Here is a 25414-nt window from a genome sequence, read left to right as displayed (position 1 = left end):
GATCCTCCCACTAAGGCAACAGAGCCCTTCAGTAGAGGTTGAAATGCCCTCCCTGCCCCTAGTGCAGCCCTCTCCTGGAAGAATCCATAGATCAGTGGCTTATCCTGCTCGGAGACCGCTCCTGTGCATTGTTGTACAGGCAGCCCCATCAGAGCCAGCTGGTGAAGGGCATAGGGACATCTTGTGCAGCTTCCCAAGTCTTCCATTGCCCTGTTGCACCGGTTCTGCTCCATAGACGCCCTCCACAACTGTGGAGTTATGGGTGGGATTTGCCCCTCTGGTAATATTTGTAATGTCACTATAATAATGACTTTAGTCTTACAGTAATAACTCTACTGTGTCTGGTAGTAGATTTTATTCTTTAATGTAAAACACAAATGTTACAATTTGTCCATGCAGCACTTACGCTTTTTCAGAGCAGAGCAACAATTGCCATAGTAATAGCAACAATATGACCATGGTCAACTTGGCTTTCCTTGTTGTTGGATGTCCAACCTATTTGTGCTTGGAAGCTGTTGCTGTTGATGATGTTTTAAAATAATTCTGCTCTAGTTACAGGAAATGAAAGCTACCCAAAAACATTTTTAGTCTTGAAAATATCCTGCAATTAATTTATAATTGGCATGTTCAATTCATACTTAAAATGTTTTGAGTCCTGTATTTTGGATTAGTAAATTGGGTTTTTTTTTTTTTAGACAGCTGAAAGAGCTCACAGTTGAAACTACAGTAACTGTAAATGCAATATCAGATTATATTGGCCAAATACACAAGCAAAATGAACCAATTGTTCTTTCTTTGGACTATTTGTGTTTAAGAGAAAATATGGCCATATTGCTATAATTTATTTTATTAGGTGATTAATGGAGTCTGATTGCAAAAATACCATTATTAAATATTAGTCACATCTATGGCTTCATGTAAAATGTAGTGGAAAGAGAGAAGACAACCAGGGAAAAAACTATTATTTTTTTTTATTTTAAAAAAGCAGGTTCTATCAAATAGGGCAACACTTTTAAAAATTGTAATAAGTTTAATTAAGAGGTTATTTAGAACTGCTAATTCCAAATCAGTTAATGCATTTAAATGTCTGGTAAAAATAGTCATAGTTGATCATCTTTCTTCTTTGTTACTGACTGAAATGTTAGAGCTTTTGCTAAGACTTTTTAAATATATATATTTCTTAAAATTGATAAATTTATTTCTGTACATTTACTGTAAAAGAGAGACCTTTTTAAGGAGAACCTTAATATATTTTTAAAGCAAAAGAAGAATAGGGGAAACCTTAGCCATTTCTTTTAACATGTGGCTCTTTGTAATAAAATAATAGTAGTCAGGGTTTCCAGAGTGATTGGGATTTGAAAAGTGAGCATGCCAGCTAATAGCTGTGGTAACAGGCTGTACTCTGTGAAATAATACCAATATAGTGGCCTCCTAGAGATTCACTGTGCTTCAGAGCTCAATAGTGAATGTGCAGCATTGTTCAGCAATGAAAAATCTGATAGCTATAAGTATGTCTGGACAGAGCAAGAGAAACTGATTTTAAACTTGTAGCCTCCTTATAACTTGGCTTTGAGGAAGTGTGGGGTAGAAAGTAGGGGGGAGGGAGGAGGATTTTTCTGTTCATGCTATACCATCTGAATCAGGTTGCCTTGCCAGTCGCTCAGTGGTAGGTGGTGTATCCCCTAGGGAAGTTTTTCAGCTCAGCCTTTTACCTACTGCAGAAGAAAAAAGAATGTGGAAGGATTTCTTTATTTTCTTTCCAGTTCATGAGATCCATGGTGGAATATTAAGTTGAAGCTTGTCTCGGGAGAAGTTAGGAAACTCCATTTGAAATGAAGGAAAGGCATGAAAAAGACAGGAGAAGCTTCATTGAGGATTTGCAGCTTAAAGTTCTTATTTTGATCACAGGATCTAGAAAAAAATAGATGTTACTTTATTGGTCTTCCTTTTAAGGAACAATGCCTACAGGTAAGTGGCAAGAGTGCCTCTTAAATGGCATGCCATACATTGAATTGACTAGGAATTCATATTTATGTGGGATGGAGAGTTGGATGACTTTTTAATTAATTATTTAAAAACTTACCTGAAACAAAAGATGTCCTCCAACTTTCAGTTAGCTTAGCAATTCCTAAAATTACTACAGTAAAGGTTTAAAATCTCTGTCCATAGTTAACAAAGATTAGCCTGTACCGTAAGGTGTGCATCCAGAGCTGAACTTCCCCAGAGTTTGGCGTAGGGGAGTGGGTTGCTGGATCTGGGCATTTAGTTTGGTTCCCATCTCTAATTTAAAGATTGGATGATTTACAAACCCCCTTACCACAAAAAAAAACAACCCCTCCCCTTCTCCCTAACCATACCACCCTGCCCCCCATAGGGTTAAACCTCACTTTTTGAACAGGCAGAGAAAAATGCCTCATGTGAAAGAGAAGATCCCAGGAAATAAATCCACATTGAGGTACTTGTTAACAAGAGGGATTTCAATAAGAACTTAAACTGAAGTTGCTCAGCACGCGAAGAAATTGAATGCTTGTATGCTTTTTGACAGCTTGCTTACTGAATACTGTTAGCTATAAATTCAGTTATTCACACTGTATGGGCCAACTTGAATATTATCCACATACACTTGAATGCTTGGGATATCTGGACCAGTATATACCCTCTAATTTAAAATAAATGTTTGTATTATGTTTGGGAAATGTGACAGAAAAGTAGCATGGTGTAGACTGTAATTAGCATTGGAGTAAATGAAGCAGAGAGAAGACAGTTTAATGCACTTGTCATGTGACACATTTCCTCAACATTTTAATTGGATTTTCCCTTACCTGATACTGTCCCATTGTGACGGAGCAGGGAGCAGGGCAGATTTGACCTGGGAATGTTGCAGGGGGGTTGCAGTGGGGATGTGGGACTTCCCTTGAAGGAAGCTACCTGAGCTGTAACCTGAGCCAGGAACGGGGGTGGGGAGAATTAACACCTTCTGCCCGGGAGACTGAACAAAGGAGAGGAGCAGCGGGAGGGGCTGGGAGTTTAGTTTCGGTTTGGGCTGGGTGGTGCAACGCAGGGAACCCCAAGCTGGGGTCTAAGCTCCCTGAACCTCCCAGAGGGACCTAATTGAGGGGGTCTGGTCGTACCTACACGCTCTGCTTGAGACTGTGTTCCTGTCCTTAAATAAACCTTCTGCTTTACTGGCTGGTTGAGAGTCGCAGTGAATCTCAGGAAGAGGGGTGCAGGGCCCTAACTCCCCCACAATCCGCAACACCCATAACTTGGGGTAGTACATTTTTATGAACAAGAGAATTTCAAAGTTTTCCTTGTTCCTTTCTAATTTCGGATTTTTTGTTCGGTTGGTTTTCCTGATTGAAAAATATTATTAAAAAAAATAAGAATGCTACTAGAACTTTTAAGATACCTCTTTGCTAAGTTTCCAGATAGCACAGTGAGCAAAAAGTGTGTGGTGTGCATTTAATATAAGGTTCTATTAAAATATGTGACCTTTTTCATAGGATCATGGAAGTTAGAGAATGAAAACTTTTAAGACCCATAAAATAATTGCATGTCTGCAAAGGAGGAATGCAGTTCCTGCATAGAAGGTGTATTTGATATTAAGTTGATTTGCTTGATCTTAGCCAGAAAGCTCATTGTTTTTGTAAGAAGAAAGTTCAGAGGAACACCTTTGGCAGAAGGAATCAACTAAGTAGTTCCTGAGTTTTACATCAAATCTGTTTACTTGCTGAGCTGTAATATTTTACTTTGAAGTGTGAATCCTGGAGTTGTTAATCTTAGATATTGAAAGGAGCATGGGTTACTGCGAGTACATAGATATAACGCTGTCCTCGGGAGCCAAAAAATCTTACCGCGTTATAGATGAAACTGCATTATATTGAACTTGCTTTGATCCACCGGAATGCGCAGCGCTCCCCCCGCACCAGGAGCACTGCTTTACCGCATTATATCTGAATTCGTGTTGTATCGGGTCGCGTTATATCCAGGTAGAGGAGACTAAGAGGGGATATGATAGAGGTATATAAAATCATGAGTGATATGAAGAAAGTGGATAAGGAAAAGTTATTTACTTATTCCCATAATACAAGAACTAGGGGTCACCAAATGAAATTAATAGGCAGCAGGTTTAAAACAAATATTAGGAAGTTCTTCTTCACGCAGCGCACAGTCAACTTGTGGAACTCCTTACCTGAGGAGGTTGTGAAGGCTAGGACTATAACAGCGTTTAAAAGAGAACTGGATAAATTCATGGTGGCTAAGTCCATTAATGGCTATTTGCCAGGATGGGTAAGGAATGGTGTCCCTAGCCTCTGTCAGAGGATGAGATGGATGGCAGGAGAGAGATCACTTGATCATTGCCTGTTGGCCCACTCCCTCTGGGGCACCTGGCATTGGCCACTGTCGGTAGACAGGATACTGGGCTAGATGGACCTTTGGTCTGACCCGGTACAGCCGTTCTTATGTTATTAGTGTAATCTGCACATGGATGTGTGGCACTGATCTTCTAAGCTCATCTTTTTTGCTCTTGTTTATTAGTTACAACAGATGAGTCCAAAGCTGTGAGGAAATTATTGTTTATGTCCTGAGAATTGTTGTTTTCAATGGTTTACCTGCAAGAAATAATAATAGTGGTAAAAAGTAATACCAAGCCTGCTGTATTAAACATTATAGAAGTTTTCAGAGCAACTCCCTCAAACTGTCTTACCTCTTTGAACACACCTCCATGATGCTGATCTATTTTTTTTTTTTTTTAATGAAACAGATTTCACGGGGACATGTTAAGCTCAGTAACAACACAGAGTAAGACTACCAAGGATTTAAGGGGAAGGTCAGGGTGTTAGATGGACTTTCTAGGATCAACAACAAAGTGGAAGTGAGGGTTGGCTTCCGACTGAAAAATACAGATGATTAACTAGCTGCAGCTCTCTTGTGTGCTAGTACTAAGAGCAGATTGACCTTCTGGTATGGCCAACAACTTTGCTGCAATTCAGTTTTTAGACTTTTACAAAGTTTGTATAAAGTACCCACACATGCATTGTGGAAGAGGAGGAATAGAGGGGCACTGTGCTGCTTAGAAACTGTTCCTGCAAAGTTTTCTTTTTAAAAAATGGTTTGCAGAATACTTGCCCAGAGATTTCTTCCAGTTAAAATTACACATAGCAATTAATTGGGAAAACTGCACTTTTATCTTACTTGCAGTATTTCTTGTTGGCAAAACCTGACGATTTTTTATTCTTTGCTATAATAATTCATAATAATACTTTGAACTTTTATATCACCTTCCCTTCTAAAAATCTCATGTTCATTTGGAAACTTTTACTAGAGGCCTGGCTTATTTATCAGTCATTGGAAAAACTCCATCTGACTTCAATGGGTTTTGGAACAGGCCCTAATTAAGCCCTGCAAGTTAAGAAAACATTATCCCCTTCCAGTAGATTAGGCTTAGAGAAGTTAAGTGATTTACCTAAGGTAACAGAGTGAGTCTGTGATTGAGAGGGAAGGAAACAGAGCCCATATTTCCTGACTCCCACTCCTGTCACTTAAGAATAGGGCCATCCTTCCTCCCTAACAAATAAAAATGCAAGCTGTTTTTGTTTCCTTGTTCAATTTACACTTAGACAGGAAGTTCAAAGGCAAGAATTTTTACTGTTACTACTGACTCAGTTTTATTACTTCAGTATTATTTCAATCACCAAGCATTCTGAGATGCAGAGGCTTCTAGAACAGGGGTGGGCAAACTACAGCCCAGGGGCCGCATCCACCTCTTCAGACAATTTAATTCAGCCCTCGAGCTTCCGCTTCAGCTGGGGAGCGGGGTTGGGGGTTTGCCCCACTCCATGCATGCGGTGGCTCCACACGGCTCCCGGAAGCAGCAGCATGTCCCCTCTCTAGCTGCTACATGTTGGGGCAATCAGGGGGCTCCATTCTGCATGCTGCCCCTGCCCCAAGCGCAGTCCCTGCAGCTCCCATTAGCTGGGAACCGCAGCCAATAGGAGCTGCAGGGGCGGCGCCTGCAGATGGGGCTGCCTGCAGAGCCTCCTGGCCGCGCCTCCGCATAGGAGCCGTAGGGGGGACATGCCGCTGCTTCTGGGAGCTGCTTGAGGTAAGCGCTGCCTGGAGTTTGCACCCCTGACTCCCTCCCATGCCCCAACCCCCTACCCCAGACCTGATCCCCCTCCCGCCCTCCAAACCCCTCAGTCCCAGCCCAGAGCACTGGAAGCCCAGATCCCCCTCCCACAACCCCTCATCCCTAGCCCCCCCCCCCCCCCCCCGAGCTCGCACATACACACACCTTCCCCAACCCACTTCCCCAGCCCGGAGCCCTCTTCCACACCCTGAACTCCTCATTTCTGGCCCACCCCAGAGCCTGCATCCCCAGCCGGAGCTCTCACCCCCTCCCACACCCCAGCCCCCAATTTCATGAGCATTCATGGCACGCCATAAAATTTCCATACCCAGATGTGGCCCTCAGGCCAAAAAGTTTGCCCACCCCTGATCTAAAAAGTGTTTCCAATTCAAAACAAATTAGTGAAATAATTTAGCTGGAAGTGGAAGGTAAGACCAACTTTAATTCCACTTTGCATGGTGACAGGTTTCAGAGTGGTAGCTGTGTTAGTCTGTATCAGCAAAAGCAATGAGGGGTCCTCGTTTTGTTTTAATTCCACTGAAACTCATCCCTGCCCCAAATCTAATTTTGAAGAAAGGCAGCTATTTCAAAGAACTGGCTTTTTCAAAATGAATTTGTTTACTAATTTTTTTTTTTTTTTTTTTTTTAGTGGAAGAGCTTAAAATTGACATTTTTAAAATGCTTTTTTTAATGGTAGTAATATCTGTTATGTTGAATGTTTTGAGTTGTGAATTCCCCAAAGTTACAGTGTAAGAGATGAGTTCTAGAGAGAGGCCATTTTCTTGGTGGCATAATTAGATTATCTTACTAAGTATAACTATTCTGTTTAAGAATTATTTGTTAAAGCTGCACAATGCAGTTATTGAAAAGGTGATGCCTTTTTAGAGTGCATTTGTTATTTGACATCTACAATTCTGAATGCCTATTTATAGCCAAGATTTAATTTAATCTCAGAAAACAGTGGGCAGAATAAAGGAACCAAGTGTGTTGTGTTCATGCATGGAGAGACCAGCAAGAATTCCTGTGCCCTAATGCTACTATAGTTCAACTTGAAAGGTGATGAACTTCAGCAACATTTTAGCCTGGTTGAAATGAAGCTGAATATGCAGATTCAGAGCAGTAGACTGAACAAGGGAGGGGCAAATAAAAGAATGAAGTTGTGTCCAGCCATGGTTACAAAGATGTAATTTAGATGAGGAAGGTGTGTCTTCTAACATCAGAGCAACTGTGCATTTCCCTCTGTAGTGGTGGGCACAGGAAAGGGACTGTGAGTAAAGAAGAATTACCATTAATGTAATGGGATAAAAGTTTTGAAATGTACATACTTGTTAAGAATTCAAGCAGCATCCTGTCAAACATTTTACCATTAACCTTCTGCATTGACTGTCACTTGGGGAAGAAAGGAATATAAAAGCTTTGCTAGCTGTACTGTAATCTCAGTAAAATGTAATCTCATTTTAGAGAGAACGGTGTATTTACTCCTATGTATGTATCTGTATGAAAATGGTTTAGTTTAAACTAGGCTGCAGAGCTACTAACAATATTGTGACAGTTTTTATTTTTCCAAAATAAATTCACAATGAGAATGAGCCATAGTTTTGAAATGCTTGTAAATGGACTGTTAGGTGCATACATTTTACTTGTGTTGCAATGTATCAGCAGCACATGATACGTGTCTTTTGTTAGAAATCTCTGCAGTGCTGTATACAGATTAAATAGCTACTGCATTGCAGAGAGTTATTAATACATTACACTGCACTTTCAGTGAGGATGTCAGCCTGTCCTACAGAAGAACTTGAGCCTGAGTGTACTCTTACTGTTGAATTATGGGTTTTTTTAATGTTGCTGAAGGGAACCTATTTTTTTTCAGTAAGTTCTTAACTAATCATGATGAATTATAGAATGACATCACCCCAGCCTCTCTAAACTCAGTTTGCTAATTAAGTTTAGAAAGACAAGGCTTTGTTTTTAAATGAAAAAATTTAATATTTTTACAACATTTGATCATGATTTATTAACACAGTTTTTATGGTAGTCAAACCCAAAGACTTCTGAATACTTCATAGAAAAAGCCCTGTAACCCTCAGAAAAACAGCCAAAAACCAAATGAAATGGAACATGGACTAGTATAAAAATTACTTCCTACTCCATTATCCCAGCTTCCCTTTTTCTCTACCACTTCTATGAACTTCATTAGTGTAATAAATATTTTAATAACATGGTGTGAACTCAGGGCTGGATTCTGCAGTTCTTCAAGTTTATTTATGTAGTGCAAAATGAATTTAAAGTGTCAAAAGATTCCTACTGGAGAATCCCCTGCGTAGGCTGAATCTCCCCTACTTTCCCTTATGCCAGGCAGTGGGTGTTTCAGGAGCAGCAAGGTAAATGGATGTGTGCAGGGGTACAAGAAGTATGACACAACCGGGATCTGCTGCACCCAGTTCTTTGCTGGTTTTGGGTACCAGATGGACCTTATGCCAGAAGCATAAATTAAAGGGGGCAGATTTAATTTATGTCTCAGCCAAATGACTGGGAATCAAGGAGCTTCTATTGGCACCCTGTCAACCCCCACTGTTCACAAATCAAGCCGCAAGATTTTTGTGGGTAAAAGTTAAAGAACTTAGCAGCCTTTTCACTTTGAGTATATTATTATTTATTTGTATTACCATCACTCCTAATGGCACCAAGTGATGGCCTCGTTGTGCTAGGCAGTATACAAGCACAGCAAGAGATAATCCGTGCCCCAAAGTGTTTACAACCCAAATAGATAAGATAGGGAAAGGGGCAGGGGTGGGGGGACAGCTAGATCCAAGCATCCAAAAAATCATGAGATTGTCGTATAAATAATGAGATTTTAAAAAATGTGGGGTTCTCTTTATCAGTCTTCTGATTTTTGAGAATTTGGGTTCACGTATCTTTGTACTGATAGAGCCTAGCTCAGGGGTTCTCAAACTGGAGGTCAGGACCCCTCGGGGGGTTGCGAGGTTATTACATGGGGGGGGTCACGAGCTGTCAGCCTCCATCCCAAACCTCGCTTTGCCTCCAGCATTTATAATGGTATTAAATATATTAAAAAGTTTTTAATGTGTAAGGGGGGGGGGTCGCACTCAGAGGCTTGCTATGTGAAAGGGGTCAGCAGTACAAAAGTTACTGGCCTAGCTGGTATCCTCATGGCTCATAAGCAGCTGATCTACCCCATTACAAAAGGGACCCTCACCCTGGCAGAGCAGTAGGTGCAGGTGAAAATTATTCATGGCCTTAGAGTACAAATTTAAATGGAGACAGAGGTCATTCGATGCACAAGGAGTGGGAGGGAATTCTGAGCATCAGGAATGGCTTCAAAGATGATGTAAAAGCTACATCCTATGCAGGCCAGAGTTGGGCCTGCTGCCATAGATACACTCTCCATTGCCGTTCTGAGAATTAGGTGCCACCAGCTGGAATCCCAGCTGATTTCTGCGGGGCCTCGAGTGTGACATGAAATACTATCTCCTCTTCTCATAGGAGATGGGAGAAAAAATCACCTTCCTGGCTATTCAGTTTTGCAACTTTTCTTCACTCTCCCTGCTAAGCCAAGGCAAAGTTAATCTACTATTACAGTGTTTAAATGCTCTTTCTAGTGCTAGTTATCCAGTGCAGGCAGAACGAAAGAGAGAGTGGCACTGAAGAACTCACAGGCAATTTGAGAACAGGTGAAAGCCTCCATTGACCATGCACTGAGAACACGAAATCCTGCAAAGATGAAGAGCCAGGAATAGGGTGCCCAGACGTGGAACAGGGTGCCCAGACGTGCAATATGGAAAATCTGGGACCCCGTCAGGGTGGGACTAAGGCAGGAGAGCATTCTGGCCACAGGAAAGTATGCACTGGAGGAAGAGGAAAAGCAGTGCCCACATTTTTCCTCTTCTCAGCAAGGCAACACCAACCCCTTCTTCCCTCTCCCATTTCAGATTAAAATCTAGATATGACACAGTAAAGGGCAACAGCAGGGATAATAGGATGTATCCAGCAGTGCTCCCTCTAATGCTGTCTCCCTCTCCCAACTCACTCTGTTGTGTACCCTCTGTTAATTTGTATGGCCAAAAAATATTCCCCCTGCTCTGAATCACATCTCATTTCTTGTTCTTCTCCACTTGTAACTCTGCTTCTCCTCCTCCTAAGTGTGTTTTTGTTCTTGTTTTGTTTTTATATTTTCTATTCTTTTACCTTTTCTTGTCCTTACTTTCTTCATTCTTTCTCTCTCTTCCCTCCCCTTCCCCCTCCCCGCCCCCTTCTCCATGCTTTTTCCTGTCTGTTTCCCTGTCCCCTAACCAGGCTTCTTTCTGTCCTGCCCTGCATCACCACATTCCAGTGCTGATTGATCAATGTGTGGGTTTAATATTGTTTTCTAAAAATCTCTTATTTTTTAACTCTAAAAATATTAAGATTTTACAAACTTACTGGAAAAGTTTTTCTGGACCTGCTGTAGAGCCAGCATAAGGTCCAAAATGATCCTATTTAATTAGCAGCATAAATTCACATGGAATTTCTAGCACTGAGGGATTTCACTGTACCATTAAGTTGATTTATTTACTTTGCATGCTTATCAATATCGTCTAGTGAATCAAAGGGTGAAGCGTAAAATATGCTGTGGAAATGTGGGTTATATTTGATGTTTTTACAGCCTTGTGCCTGAAAGAATAGAAGTTCCAGGGTGTTGCTCAGTGAAGTGTGCATTTTAAAGTTACCCACAGTGGTGTCTATTGTCCTGTCCGTGAATTGAATGATGTCATGTTTCATTAAAGGCTCTTAGTGATGCTGAAGACTGTGGTGGGTACACTGGGAAAAAGGCAGTGAGAAAGTTGTGAATCAGGTTTCTGTGAAGCCTTTGTGTATAGGGTTTTTATATAAAAAAGCTGACTCATGCAATATTTCTACCGAAGGAGTTGTACAGACTAGTAAGAGCTTCTCATTTTACCTAAGTGCTCAGTGAGGTAATTCTGGAGCCGCTGAAGGCAGAGGATGCATTTATTCTCTTACACACAGGTAGGTTGTGAGTTGTTCACAGAGCATTTGAGATACAGAGAGGAACTTGTTCATTCACTGTGTAAGGAGCCAGAGACATTCCACAGTGGTGAGATACTGTCGCAGAGGATTTTCCCTCACAACAATGTTCTGGGACATTAGTGTTGTCTGTTATGACAGAAGGCTATTCTACTTTAAATATGGCACAGTGGGGAGATTAATTTATGGAGGCAAGCTAGTTGATGGATTTTGTTCCTCCCCTTTTCTTGTGATCTTTAATAAATGGGATTTCTGTTGCTCAAAGTTCAGTTAAAGTACTTGGATAGCTGTTGTACATGAGGGTTACGAGTGAATCCACAATATTATGTGTTCTAATGCTGCAAGTACTGTCTTTCCAATGTGATTTTGTTCGCACAGGGAGTGTTAAGTTGCAGATGATACTATGTTCATGTACATTTATATTAGGGGTTCAGTAATGAAGTAAAAGTTAAAGTTGAGTTTTCCAAACTTGAATACTTTATAGGAAGGCCAGTTGTGTGGGTTTTTTTTTTTATTATTATTTTTTACAAAGGACTGTTCTTCACTTTACTAATAGTCATAGTAGAGAATGTCTTCATCAGAGGAATGTATTTATGTAAATAGTAATGTAGTGGCATCATTGCAGTGTATGCATTTTAATGCAACTTTTATTCCTTTTTCAAACGGGAAACTTCTCTCTCTCTGTGTTTAATTTCAGATAAGGCTATCCTTTAATTTCAAATTTAATATATTTAGCAGATTGGTTTAGTAAAACTTGTACTAAATACATATACAGCATAGACCAATGCCTTTTTATTATTAAAAGCTTTAAACAAAACTATAACTAAGGATTGAAAGACATACTATAGTCTTATTTTTATTCAGATGAGCTTTCAGAGCATCTGAAGTAAAGTCTGATTTCTGCAAACAGTTATTGTGTAGATAACTTAAACGTAATTTTCATACGAGAAGAAAGATAATGCAAATTCTGAATAGTAAAATTTAAGTTGCTGGTGAGGTGCGTGTAATATCTGTAAAATTACGTGTACTAAACACGGAGGAATAAAAACTAATACTCAAAGGCTTACTTTTTGTTTCTATCTCAAATTGCATTATACTAGTGTGTGTGTGTGTGTGTGTATATGTAAGGTTTTATCTGTAGTCTTACTAAGCATTATAACGAGCATCCCAGTTGCCTGTTGGTGTGGAATGAATGTATTTTTCACCTTGCACTGCTATAGAATATACACGACATTGTTTTTATTAGTTAAAATTCTCCTGTTGGGGAGGTGCAAGTGGGTTGCATGTTGTTTCGTTGGGAGTCAGCCAGACTGACTGGGAAGCCTAACTAAGGGTATGTCTTCACTAGCAATGTTAAAGTGCTGCCGTGGCAGTGCTTTAACGTGGCCGTGTAGCCGTGGCACCAGCGCTGTAAAAAAAACCACCCCCACGAAACTTGCAGCACTCGGGGCAGGGTGGGGCATTTCACACCCCTGAGTGAGGAAGTTGCAGCGCTGTAAATTGGCAGTGCAGCAAGGCCTAGATTAATGGAAAGCCAGGAACAAGAAAGATCTTGGTCCTGAAGCACATTTCCTCATGAGTGTGGACAAACATGTAATTATCCTCATCTCTGTGCTGAACTAACAAGTAATTATTGTTATTCCTTAATTAAAGTATGCAGATTTCAGCTTTTCAGAACACAAGTTAAATACTATTATTCAACCCTTCCAAAAGATCTGTTGTTTTTTACTTGTTGTTGCAAAAATTTCAGTAAACAACAAAACACATAACAGAGTAACAGGTAATACATTGGGTCAAATGTAGGTCAAAGAGTACAACACTTATGTAAGTATATACTTCTCAGAAGACCTTGCATGAACAATAATTATGTAAGCAAAAGATTAGTCTTTTTTTGCTCCAGATGTACGGCGCACCTACACAATGGCCAGATGATGTCCTTGGGAACCGTGGGTGCTCAGCAACTCTGTAAGCCAGCCCCCTTCAGTGTGTTTGAAAAATGAATTTGCTCATAATGAAGAGAAGTTTGAGAGAAACAGGATTTTGAGGGAGGTTTCAGTGTTCTTTGAGGTGTACACAGTAAAAGAAGTTAAATCATTGGGATCATAATATTAGACAAATCTTTATTAGGGGTGGTGATTTTTTCCATTGTTAACACCTTTGAGATTATTTTGCCAGTCAGGCGGTAGACAATTTGGGCAATCTACTGAAGAGGTATTTGCAATGGAGATGGGCCCAAACAACAAAAGCAGAAATCTGAACTTCACCAAGGGAGGAAGAATGGGCTTGTAGTTAGGTTTCTGGAGTGCATTCAGTTCTTGGATTTTTCCAACAGATTGTTCATGTTCCTTATTTTCCCCCATCTGTAAAATGGGGATAATACTTTCCCATCTCACAAGAGTTTTGTGGGGATAACTCGGGAAAAACTCAGATATGATGGTGATGGGGGCTGTTAGAAGAACCTATAGGTAGAACAGAAGTTCAGCGGCATTCAGATCCAGTTTTTATTAGGGCTAGTCTCTAGGCTTATACTAAGCAAAACTTAAAAGCAATTGCAGCTGTGCAAAATGTTTGTAATATAACACAAAAACACTGGAGACAAATCTGCTTTCTGGTTTTGTTTTAAGCTCAGAACTCCAGTCAAGCATGTCATACAATTTTGCTGAGATTCACAAACTTTTTGTAGAACCTGAACCCATTTTAAACAACCTAGGGTGACTTGTAGTTCTTGCTCTGAGATCATGCAGAACCGTTGAGGTTTTTTTATGGGTTCAGCATGAAGTTTTGAGAAGTGAATCTATAGGATCACTTACCTATTTATTTAAAAAAAAAAAAAAAAAAAAAAGTTTCTCATAAATTGCTGTGAAGCCAAACTGCAGAGTTACACATGGCTGTAAAAGTACTAAGAATTTTAATTAAAGAAAAAAAAATAGTTTCAGGGGAGCAGGAAGAAGGATAAAACAGAACAAGATCTTTAAGGGGGTAAATGGTTTGCCTGGTGTACTCTGTGTACCATTCAGTTGCATACTTTTACATGGTGCTGCATGTTTACCTTTAATGACTTTTATGAAAACGGATGATCCTTGGTCAAATGTGTTCTATGTACAGGTAACTCTGCTTTCAGGTGCCCTGAACTCTGTTGTGTTTGCCAAGGTCACACTTCTGTAGGCTTTTAAGAGGAAGTGCATTTTAACTACTGCAACTAATCCTTGTTGTTTTATAGGCCATTAAATTGTTGTAAAGCAATCAAAGAGAACATTATGGAAGGTTTAAAAGGCCACGTTAAATATTACTTATACCTTGTGTCTGTAAATATATTTATTTGAAAAACTTCTATTAACATTTCTTACAACTTCAATTTTACTGACCGAAATTGTTGGGTTTTTTAAATTAATGAATGGCACAAATATTTGTGGAGCAAACATTACTTAGTAATACCTTCATGTTATCTGAAAACCAGACAACATATCAGCAAAACAGGAAGACAGAGTATGAAGTAATTGAATGAAACAGGAACCTTTTATGTTCCAACCAAATGGAACTAATCATGTGTTCTTTGTCGTGTACTTTAGTAATCTATTTTATGATAAGTTAGTGTAAGGGTATCCCCGTTACCTTATTTATCCTGTGCAGTTTTCAAGAACCTCTAACTCTGCACTGCTAGCCTCTAATTTCTAACTTAACTTGTAAGATGATTTCACACTGATAACAAAAATGCATACTTTTTTTCTTATCAAAATCAATAAAATAAACTTCAGTTTAAATATTTTGCTGCAAAAATATATTTCCTTTATATTGTTCCTTTTGGAGTTTGCACTTGCTATCAGAGCTTATTCAAAAAAATGTTACATGCAAGAGGAAGACAGGGAAAGGTGGAAGGTAACATAGTCTTAAGATCTGGTCCTTCTCTTTCTTACAAGCATAAAACAGGGCATGGTGTTAAGCCAGTGTTAATGAGAGGATAAACAAGCCTTTAAGTCTCTAATGGCCAAATTGTGTCCTCTGATATATACTTGGCAGTACCCCTCAATGTTGATGTACACATATACATCAGAGGGCAGACTATATTGTAGAAAAGTCAGAGCAACCCACTTTTATGTAAATATTTTTAAAAGCTTTTGGTGCTTGTTTGCAAAAGTTGCCAGTCTGGCATTGTCTGGAGAATGAGGTTCTGGCTATCCACAGACCAGGTGCAGCATAAGTCATGGCAGTGCAAGTTTCCCATACCTCCAGTGTGCTTCAATTCTGACCTGGAGGGGCCAGTTACAAGAGTAGGAAGGTTCAGTTCACAAGCTCATTCACTTCTTGGCTTCTCTACTGAGACAGAAGCTTGGTTTCTCAACTGTGGACAGCTGCCCACTGAATTAAGTCTAGGGCGGAGTGAAATTCAGCATGTCCATTCCATCGGAAATTTGGACATTTCCGCATTTGTTTTCATTCGAAATTGGAATGAAAATGTGAAGTTGCAAAAACTTTCCTGAAATGGAAATACTAACAAAAATTGTTTCAGAAATTGTTTCAACATTTTTGATCAAAACAAAACAATTAAACATTCTCCTCCCCCCCCAAATTAAACATTCCAAAAATTTGTTTTGATTTGTTGAAATGACATGAAACACTTATTTTTGAGCCACTTCTATGTTACACTGCATTTTCTTCTCAGTGCATTTCCTCATGGGAATTTGTAGTATGAGACCCCGATGCCCCCATTCTCTCCTGTGGGTGAGGCTTCCTAGCCAGTTTGACTCTCTCATATGATGCACCACACAGAGCTAGGCCAGAGGGAAATTTGTATTGTATTATCAGTGATGTAGTCCTCCAGGGAACTCAGCCCATAGGAAAGAATAGAGACCTGAACTGCAACTCCCAATGCACTGACAGGCAAAAGCAGTTTAATGTTTTATTGAACTGATTACAAATTAAAAGATTGGGGTCAGATCAACAAAACAAAATATTCTGATTTGAGTCCAACTGACCCAAACTGAAATATTTCATTTAAATTTTCCTAATGGAAAATTCAGTTTTCACCAAGATCAAGATTTTTCCTGTGGGAAATTTTGGTTTTGTGGAAACTGCATTTCCTTGCCTAATTTGACCACCAAATTGTTTTCTCACAGGCCACCAAACCACTGTTGGATAGCTGTAATGATTAGCCATGTTGACCTAGTGGTGAAAGGTATTAGATTGTATCAGTGACCACCATTGAGCCTTCCAAAGCCTTTTGTTTCAGTTGTCTGTGGAACAACAGATTTGCATTTGTTTTGTGTGTATGTGGTTTTAGATGACTGTTGGCTAATTTGTATTATGAGATACTGTAACAGTGAAAACATTTACTTATTTTTCAGATGACTACCATTTGCCTCTTGATGTCTTACCGGCTGTGACGGAGGGTCCTGGCCCCAGGACAACAAAGGAAGACTTGTGCAGGGGGAACAGACCTTTCCGCTACTGTGGAATAAATACCATGGAACTGTCAGACAGCGACCGTCCTGTCAGCTTTAGTTCCACATCCTCCTCTGCCTCCTCCAGGGATAGCCACAGTTCCTTTGGCAGTAGAATGACCTTAGTTTCAAACAGCCATTTGGGTTTGTTTAACCAGGATAAGGAAGCAGGGGCCATAAAACTAGAGCTGATTCCAGCCAGGCGATTTTGCAGCAACGAGCTACAAAGATGTAACCCCACAGAGCAACAGAATACCAAGGAAAGCCTTGAAAAAAGGCCAAATATGCCAGGGAAAGCTGAATCTAAGGGAACGAACAAAAACTGTGCTATGTCCTTGGTCACAGAGCCCACAAGTCCAAAGCTCCTATACGTTGACAGAGTTGTCCAAGAAATTCTGGAGACCGAGAGGACGTACGTGCAGGATTTAAAGAGCATTGTAAAGGTAGGAGGCTTGGTTAGAACTGCCTAATTTGGTAAATTGTATCACATGAGTGTTCTACAGGGGAGATGCACAAGAAAAGGATCCATAAAATATGTGATCTTATAACCAGGGCACTTAAACTTTGGAGTAATGCAGGCAGGTCTGACAACTTGCCAGGAGCCACATATAAACTTACTACAATGTTTTTATACATGTATGCAATGTTGTTATAGCTGTGTTGGTCCCAAGGTATTAGAGACACAACAGGGAATGAGGGGTGGTGGCAAGGAAATATATTTTATTGGACCAGCTTATGTTGGTGAGAGAAACAAATTTTGGAGCTTGTACAGAGCTCTTCTTTATAAATGAACACATAATTACTGCTAGCATTTGTAGCTTCTTTGCAGGGCCAGCTCCAGGCACCAGCTGAGCAAGCTGGTGCTTGGGGCGGCAGATTGTTTGAGGTGGCATTCCGCCCAATCCTAGGGCGGAATGCCTGCTTTTTTTTTCCCCGCACCGGCTGCCCTGTAGGGGGCGGCGGCACGGAGAACCAGAGTGCTCTGTAGGGCAGTCCTCTTCCTTCCCTCCCCGCTGACTGGAGCAGAGCCCTCGTGGCAGGAGGCGGTGCAGTGGGAGGGGCCGTGTGGCAGCGCCCCTGCTGTAGCCCTGGCCGCCTCCTTCTCTCTCTTACTCCCACCCGCTCCTTTCCCCCCCGCCCCAGCCGGTCCCCCTGCACCCGCGCTCCGGCTGTGCCGCATGGTTTTTTTTGCTTTGCCGTTCTGGCCACCCCGTTTTGTTTTTTGCTTGGGGCGGCCAAAAAGCCAGAGCCGGCCTTGCTTCTTTGGTAGGTTAACATAAATTAATGCTCGTTTTAATTAACTAGTAATAAAAACAATAAAATAACCTTTGTATTTAATATTTTTACCCCTTGTAACCCAAGTGATTAGCCAGTATGTTCAGGGTCTTATGCGTTGTTTTCATTAGGAATTAAAATTGGTGGTGGAGTCCTGTAGTTCTTTGATGCTACCCTGTTTATTTACAAAGAATGTCTGTTTCTGTGGCTTTTCCATTTTGTGTGCGCGCACACAAACGTGCAACTGCTGTTCAATCAATCCCCCACCCCTGCATTTTTGTATCAGACCCCTTGGAAGCCCCTTGGCACGTATGGCTCAGCTTCTCCTCCAGCCTGTAAAGGATAGGGTTCCATCATAGCAAAGAAATCTCTTCCCACGTAATAAGGATAATTGGACAAGAGTGGGACCCCATCTCCCTGTATTTTGGGCAGGGACCCTTATTGTTTCAGCTATCTATAAAGGAGCTTCAGGGTGAATGTTACACCTGCCAACTTCAAAGAGATTCCTCCAGGCCCCCAGCAAAAAAAAAAAAAAAAAAATGCTCCACTGTCACTTTCCAGCTACAGGGAAAGGATCACAGTGCCCTGCCTTTTAGGGCTCTGTATGTAATTCTGTTTAGGTTCTTATACCATGCCCATCACCATTGTTCCTGCGCACCTTACCTGCTTATTAAAATGACTCCTATGTCTCTTTGACCTCCTGCCCTGTGTGTATAGGTTTACTACAACAAGATGATTTCACAGGAGGTGAATGTCTAGTCTGGTAACTTTATAGTATAGCTGCCTAAAGCTACATATGTGTTAAATGCATCACTAATCTGGAAAATAAAAGGTGGTCTGTTACTGACAAAAAACAAAATGATTTAGAAGAGTGAAGGGGGAAAATGATTACTGGGGCTTTGATAATAACAATGCAAAAAAAAAAGAAAGAAAAAAAAGATCACACAAGTCTTTTCCTGCAGAATTACAGTATTTTCTATGACTGGTGGGATTACACTAAAATCAGTTCAGATTTCATTTTTATAAGGGTTTAAAGCAAGATTGTATCACAATGTTAAAACAAGTCATCCTATGTACAGTCATTATTCAGTACACACAGGATTAATCCAGTAAACATGGCCTGCTTTTACCTTTTATCCCCCATTCCTCTCTGCACACGTTTATACAGATACATACAATAAATTATACCACACTACTGGAATCTAAAATAAAGATAATCTTGAAATAAGGTACCCAGTTAAATTTAGAATGGCCAATAAATCCCTGCTAGAAACAGCTTAAGCATCACCAAATGCTGAGTAAATGAGACAAATCATCTTGCAATTATGAAAGTGCTGTAACTTGCTCTTCAGGAGAGCATTTGTGAAACTGTTAAAGCATTTAGAATGTCTAATTAAAAGAAGTCTTCACAGCTTTGTGAGGTTTTGGCAGATTAATTGAAAGTCAAAATACTAGGCAAGGGGATTTTTAGTTTAGCTGTAAAGGATAGGGTCCCATCATAGCAAAGAAATCTCTTCCCAAGTAATAAGGATAATTGGACAAGAGTGGGACCCCATCTCCCTCAGTGTTCATGTGGTGTTTGGGTTTTTTAACCCATTGCACATGACCCTGTCTCTGATCCCCTTTCTCCCCCCCCCCCCCCCCATCCACAGGACCTCAGTGATACCATATGAATTTGCCTAATAGCCCAAGCATCACAAAGAGGAAAAAAGGGCAGAATTCATGGAGATCTGCTTATTTGTATGATCATTCCAAACTCTGAGTTCAGTGGCTCCTGGCCACACATTGAAGCAATGAGTCTCTTAGCCTCAGCCTTCTATAAGTAGCCCATACAGGTTTGGAGCCAGTTGACTTGTTGGGGAGCCAAATTTAAATGAGAAGCAGCTAATGCACACTATGACATAAATATGGGTCGGGATTTGGTCCTTTGTCAGGAAACAGGGAGAGAAGGAGAAAAGAAAAGCGAAGGAAGCGGCAAAGGAGGACAACCAGAGAGTGTGAAGTGTGGGTTATGAAGATATAACTGGAGGAAGGAAGGTGTGAGGAAAGGGGAACAAACTAACCAGTGCAAAGTTGAAGGGAAATAGCGCAAATTACAGGAGACAAAAATTGAGAAGGAAATGAAAGAAAATATAGAAGGAACAGAGTAAGAAATAAAGGAGAAACTGGAGCACAGGTTAACGGGGAAGCAAGGAGAGTAAAAAGGGGTGGGGGTTATGTGGACCGGTAGAAAGTACACTGACTTGGGTGGGACTGCACTGTATGAATCTGTAATGTGAAACTATGTATGCTTTGCCAGTGAAATATGTTTCTGAGGATCTTTCTAATAGGTAACCATCCGTAATGTAGCTGTGATTCTGTTCTTGCAGAGAAATACATAAAAATATTTGTGGGTTACTTCTCAAAAGATTGACTCTGGGCTGCAAACTAAAATGAAAAATAAGACCAGCTTAGAGCTATAAAAATGGTTCATTAACACTGGCTGGCTGAAGTTCCACGTAAGAACATGGTAATGGCTAGACATGGGATAAAACTGACCAGTGTAATATCTCAGGTAGTATCCCTCTCTGCCTCTGTTGTTTTTTAGAGCATTTAAGAAAGTTGCAGTTAGCATGCTCAAGTTGAGAGGTGATGGGGTGGGTGAGAAAAGTAAAATTTCACTGTGTGGACGGGGGGGAGGTTGTCAATTATTTAAATGTGAAATTTTGTCAGCATTGCTTTAGTCTTCAAAAAGTAGAGTGGTCTCGATGCTAACAGCTCCAAACTGTTGGACAGAGGCAAAAAGGTCTTTCGTAGCAAATGGCTGTTGTGATTTTTAACTGATATTGGAGGCCTGCTGAGGTTCCCCAGTTTTCTTGTACATTTCTATGCAGAAGTATTTAGACAGTTAAATGAATGACTGGAGTTAACACAGGGTTTTCACTACATGATCCTCTTGCCCTAGGCGGGGACACTTTTAAAAACAAAGTCTACTCAGGGAAACCATTTTGTATGGTATCTAGAAATGTAGTTTAATTATTACTGTTTTGAGGAATGACTTTGTGATTCTTAGGCATGGGTTATACAGAAGACAGACATAGCAATTGGGTTAGAACAAGCTTTTTTCTGCTGTTAGGTATGTTTAATCAGGTGACACTTACAGGGTCATTATAATTTTGAGTTAGTTCAGCTTGATGCCTATTTTGGGAAATTAGTGATACCAAACCAGATAGCTGGGCTTTCTGCTTGCCTCACTTTGATAGCAGGCACATTGGTCCACAGCAAGGATTCAGTGTCTGCAACATAGGTCTCCAGTGAGTCCCTACAACACAGGGAAGCAGAAAGGCAAGAATGTTTTCTCCTCTTAAAAGTAATTTCTCAAAACTTGATTCAATTAAAAAAATACGTAAGATAAATAAAAATTCACTCATAGTGGTTAACTAATGCTATAAAAACCTTTGGAAAACTGAAAAATTTGATGGTTTTGTTGTTACTCTACAAGTGGCTACTAATGACTATTATTGATAAACATTTATATTGTGATAGTAGCAGAAGTCAGAACCCCATCGTGCTAGGTGCAGTATGACTTTCTTATTACACACACACAAAACTATGTTAAAAGAACCATTATTAAGGTTGCAAACTGAAGCACTAAAGAGTTAGCAGATGGCAGAATTAAAGTTGCAGAATTAAAGTGCAGCCTAAAGTTGACGCCCTTGTGCATATGCATTATGATACAGTAATTGCTACACCTCCTCCAGCTTCTGCAACAACTGAAGCAAGGATTCTACATGCAACTGTCTCCTTCAATACACAATCCTAATTAATCCCCAGCAGATCCATTCTGTGCACTGAATAATACAAGGGTCCAGTGGAAAAAATAGTATTATATACTGTATGTAATTAAATACTGTATTGTAATGCATAGGTGCAAGAGGGACAAATTAAGGTTGCACAGACAACCTTAATTCTGGCATTTCCTAGCATTTGACAGTCTGACTTTGCAATATTAATAACCTTTAAACATTTTTTGTGGCCAATTTTCTAGTAAACTAAAAACAGAAATTCCGTCATGTGGCATCATATTGCCATCAACATGAGTCATCAGCAGGGTTGGAACTTCAGATCCACAGCATGGACCTGTGCTGCTTGAGCTAACAGGGTAACTGGTAGCAATAGTAGGTTACCATCCTCTACATGGATCAGCTCTAAAGGGGGACATGACACTTCTTCAGTGGGTTTCACAGATGGTGATAATTTCACAAATTAACTTTTTTAATCACGATAAATTTTTGTGAGTTAATTGCGTGAGATAACTGTGATTAATTGACAGCCCTAGTAACAAGCCTTGTGATAGGGAGGAAATGGTAGATGTGATGCATCTTGACTTCAGTAAGGCTTTTGATACTGTCACATGACATTCTTATAAATAAACTAGAGAAATATATAGCCTACATGAACCTACTGTGAGGTGGGCGCACAAATGGTTGTAGAAGTGTACTCAGAAAGTAGTTATCAATGTTTCACAGTAAAGCTGGCAGGGTATACCAAGTGGGGTCCCATAAGGATTTGTTTTGGGTCCGGGTCTGTTCAGTGTCTTCATAAATGATTTAGATAATGGCATAGGGTGTATACTTGTAAATTTTGTGGATGATACCACGCTGGGCGGGGTTGCAAGCGCTTTGGAGGACAGGATTAGAATTCAAAATGATCTTGACAAAACGGAGAAATGGCCTGAAATAAATAGGATGAAATTGAATAATGACAAATGCAAAGTATTACACTTAGGAAGGAACAATCAATTAGACAAATACAAAATGTGCAATGACTGCCTAGGAAGAAGTACTGCAGAAAAGGATCTGGGTTATTGTGGATCACAAATTAAATATCAGTCAACAATGTAATATTGCTGCAAGAAAAGCAAATGTATTTCTGGGATGTATTAGCAGGAATTGTAAGACACAAGAAGTAATTCTTTCATTCTACTCAGCATTGATAAGTCCTCATCTGGAGTATTGTGTTCAGTTCTGGGCACCACACTAAAGGGAAAGATGTGGACAAACTGGAGAAAGTCCAGAGGAGAGCAACAAAAATGATTAAAGGTTTAGAAAACATGACCTATGACGGAGGATTGAAAAAACTGGGTTTGTTTAATCTGGAGAAGACTGAGGAGGGACATGATGATAGTCTTCAAGTACATAAAAGATTGTTATAAAGAGAAGGCTGATAAATTGTTCTCTTTAACCAATGAAGACAGGACAAGAAGGAATGGCCTTTAAATTGCAGCAAGAAAAGTTTAGGCTAGACATTAGGAAAAACTTCCTAAGTGTAAGATAAGCACTGGAACAAATTGCCTAGGGAAGGTGTGGAATCTCCATCACTGAGGTTTTTAGAAACAGATTAGACAAACACCTGTCAGGGATTGTCTAGATAATACTTAGTCCTGCCTCAGTGCAGGGGACTGGACTAAATGACCTATTGAGGTCTCTTCCAGTCCTACATTTCTTACCTTGCCGGTCTCCACTCCTCAGGATTCTAATCCAAGTACCACCAAGTCCTAGTCTCACCCTTCTAGACTCCCTGACTCAATCACCCTTTCGCTGGTAAAATCTAAGACATTTCTACTGAGTACATGCAAATGCAATTTTTCAAAGGCTTTTAACTTGGTCAGACAGGGCCGGCTCTGGCTTTTTTGCCGCCCTAGGCAAAAAAGCCACCCGCCGCACCCCCTCCCCCCCAGCGCAGCAGGGAAGGGCGCCGAGCAATCCCCCACCGGCCGGAGCGCCAGGGCGGGGAGCCCGGCCGGGGCTTTCCGCTTTCCCCGGCGGCCAGAGCGCCGGGAGCAGGGCGGAGAGCCCCCGGTGGCCAGAGAGCCGGGAGCCGGGCGGCGAGCCCGGCCGGGGCTCTCCGCTCTCCCCAGCGGCCAGAGTGCCGGGAGCAGGGTGGAGAGCCCGCTGCGGCTCTCCGCTCTCCCCGGCGGCCAGAGTGCCGAGGGGAGGGTGGAGAGCCCCCGGCGGCAGGAGCGCCGCGGGGAGAGCGGCGAGCCCAGTCGCGGCCCCGCTCTCGGGCCGGAGCGCCCCGCCGTGCCGCCCCCCTCCAGGCGCCGCCCCAAGCACATGCTTGGTGGGCTTGTGCCTGGAGCCGGCCCTGTGGTCAGATTTGGGCAGATTTTCACAGGGATGGGAAAAGGCATGTCCCCAATGCAAAGGGACCTGCCAAATTTCAAGTCCCTGCTCCAAAGCAAGGGAGCACTAGAGCTTTTGAAAGAAAAGTTTGCCAGAATTTAATGTGGGCAAAACAATGTATTTTTCACTAGAACTTTTCTCATATATGGCTAAACTGTTTTGGCTGAAAACTTCCAGAACAATTCAGCCTGAGGCAGATGCCTAAGATTTAACATTTCAGCCCAAATTATTAAACTTTGGCAAAATTTTATGAGCAATTGAAAACAGGTATACTTTATGAAAACTTCATAATGGGAAGTTTCAGGTAACCTTAACAATACCAGTGCTACTATTATGTATTATTTACATAATAAATGGAAGCTCTGCACATCTAGAGTATGAAAACTACATTACTCTTAATAGAATGTGTTGCCACATTTATGCAAATTTAAAGACATAGGCTTCTTCTGTTCCAATTGTCTTTCCCTCTCCAACTACCATTTTCACTCCTAAGTATGGTGCCTGATGTTTCCTTTATGTAATTGTATGTGGAAATTATGTTTAAAAACAGGAATAACTGGTAGTTTTTTCCATTTAAGAATACAAACTCTGGTACCCATCAAAAAAGAAATAGGTTGTCTTATAGCAAATGCCCTTCTCTAAGCAATGCTTCCTAGACAAGAACATTCCAGAGGCTGCTCAGTGGAAAGTTACTTGAACATAGTTGAAAAGATAGCTGAGATGCAAAAAGTCTTTACTAGGCCCCCTGAAGACAGGCATAAATCCATTGCGCTTTGTGACAGTGCTGTAATCAGCAAATAGTAATAATTATAACCGATAACGTTCTTCTTAGATCACCTGATATGGGAGGGGCTGCTATTGTGAAGCTGACATCCAATCTCAACAATCTGTATTTTCTTGAACACATTAAACCCAAAAGACTAGATTTGCACTAACATAATGATGCCTGTAAAGCTGCAGGGCGATACCACAGCTTCAGGGATAGGCATTACTGTTTGGCAAGGGAATATGAGCCTCAGAAAGATTGCTGACAGGGTTCGTTTATTTATTTTAAATCTCCTGCACAAAAGAGAGAATGCAGGTGATAGGTGTGTGGTGTTCAAGCAGTTCACTTTAATTTTCTCCATGAACAGTGTGACACTTTAGAAACAGGCTTTCCCCCCTTCGGGAGGCCAGCTAAAGACTTTTACATTGCCTGCCCCCCCTACTGAGAGAAAAGCCATTCAGTTTAGATTTAAAGTAGAATAATAAAATTCTTACTGAGATATCTTGCTTCTTAGTGCCACTTTCCCCTTTTAGTAAGATAAAATTCCAAGTAAAGGTAAGACTTTAAAAAGCAGTTATAAGCAGATTAGTTTTCCATT

General features: G+C 40.8%; 1 protein-coding gene across 1 annotated transcript in view; it reads left to right on the top strand.

Moving 5' to 3' along the window:
* Positions 1-25414, top strand: part of PLEKHG1 (pleckstrin homology and RhoGEF domain containing G1) — a 222575-nt gene that overhangs the window by 128957 nt on the left and 68204 nt on the right. The window contains exon 3 of the mRNA XM_034765428.1: positions 16516-17054. Coding sequence (XP_034621319.1) covers positions 16516-17054 — 539 coding nt within the window. The remainder of the gene's footprint in view (positions 1-16515; positions 17055-25414) is intronic.

Source organism: Trachemys scripta, chromosome 3 (genome assembly GCF_013100865.1).
Source record: "Trachemys scripta elegans isolate TJP31775 chromosome 3, CAS_Tse_1.0, whole genome shotgun sequence".
Classification (NCBI taxonomy): Eukaryota; Metazoa; Chordata; order Testudines; family Emydidae; genus Trachemys; species Trachemys scripta.
The sequence above is the reverse complement of the archived record's forward strand: the minus strand, read 5'-3'. Positions and strand labels throughout refer to the sequence as shown.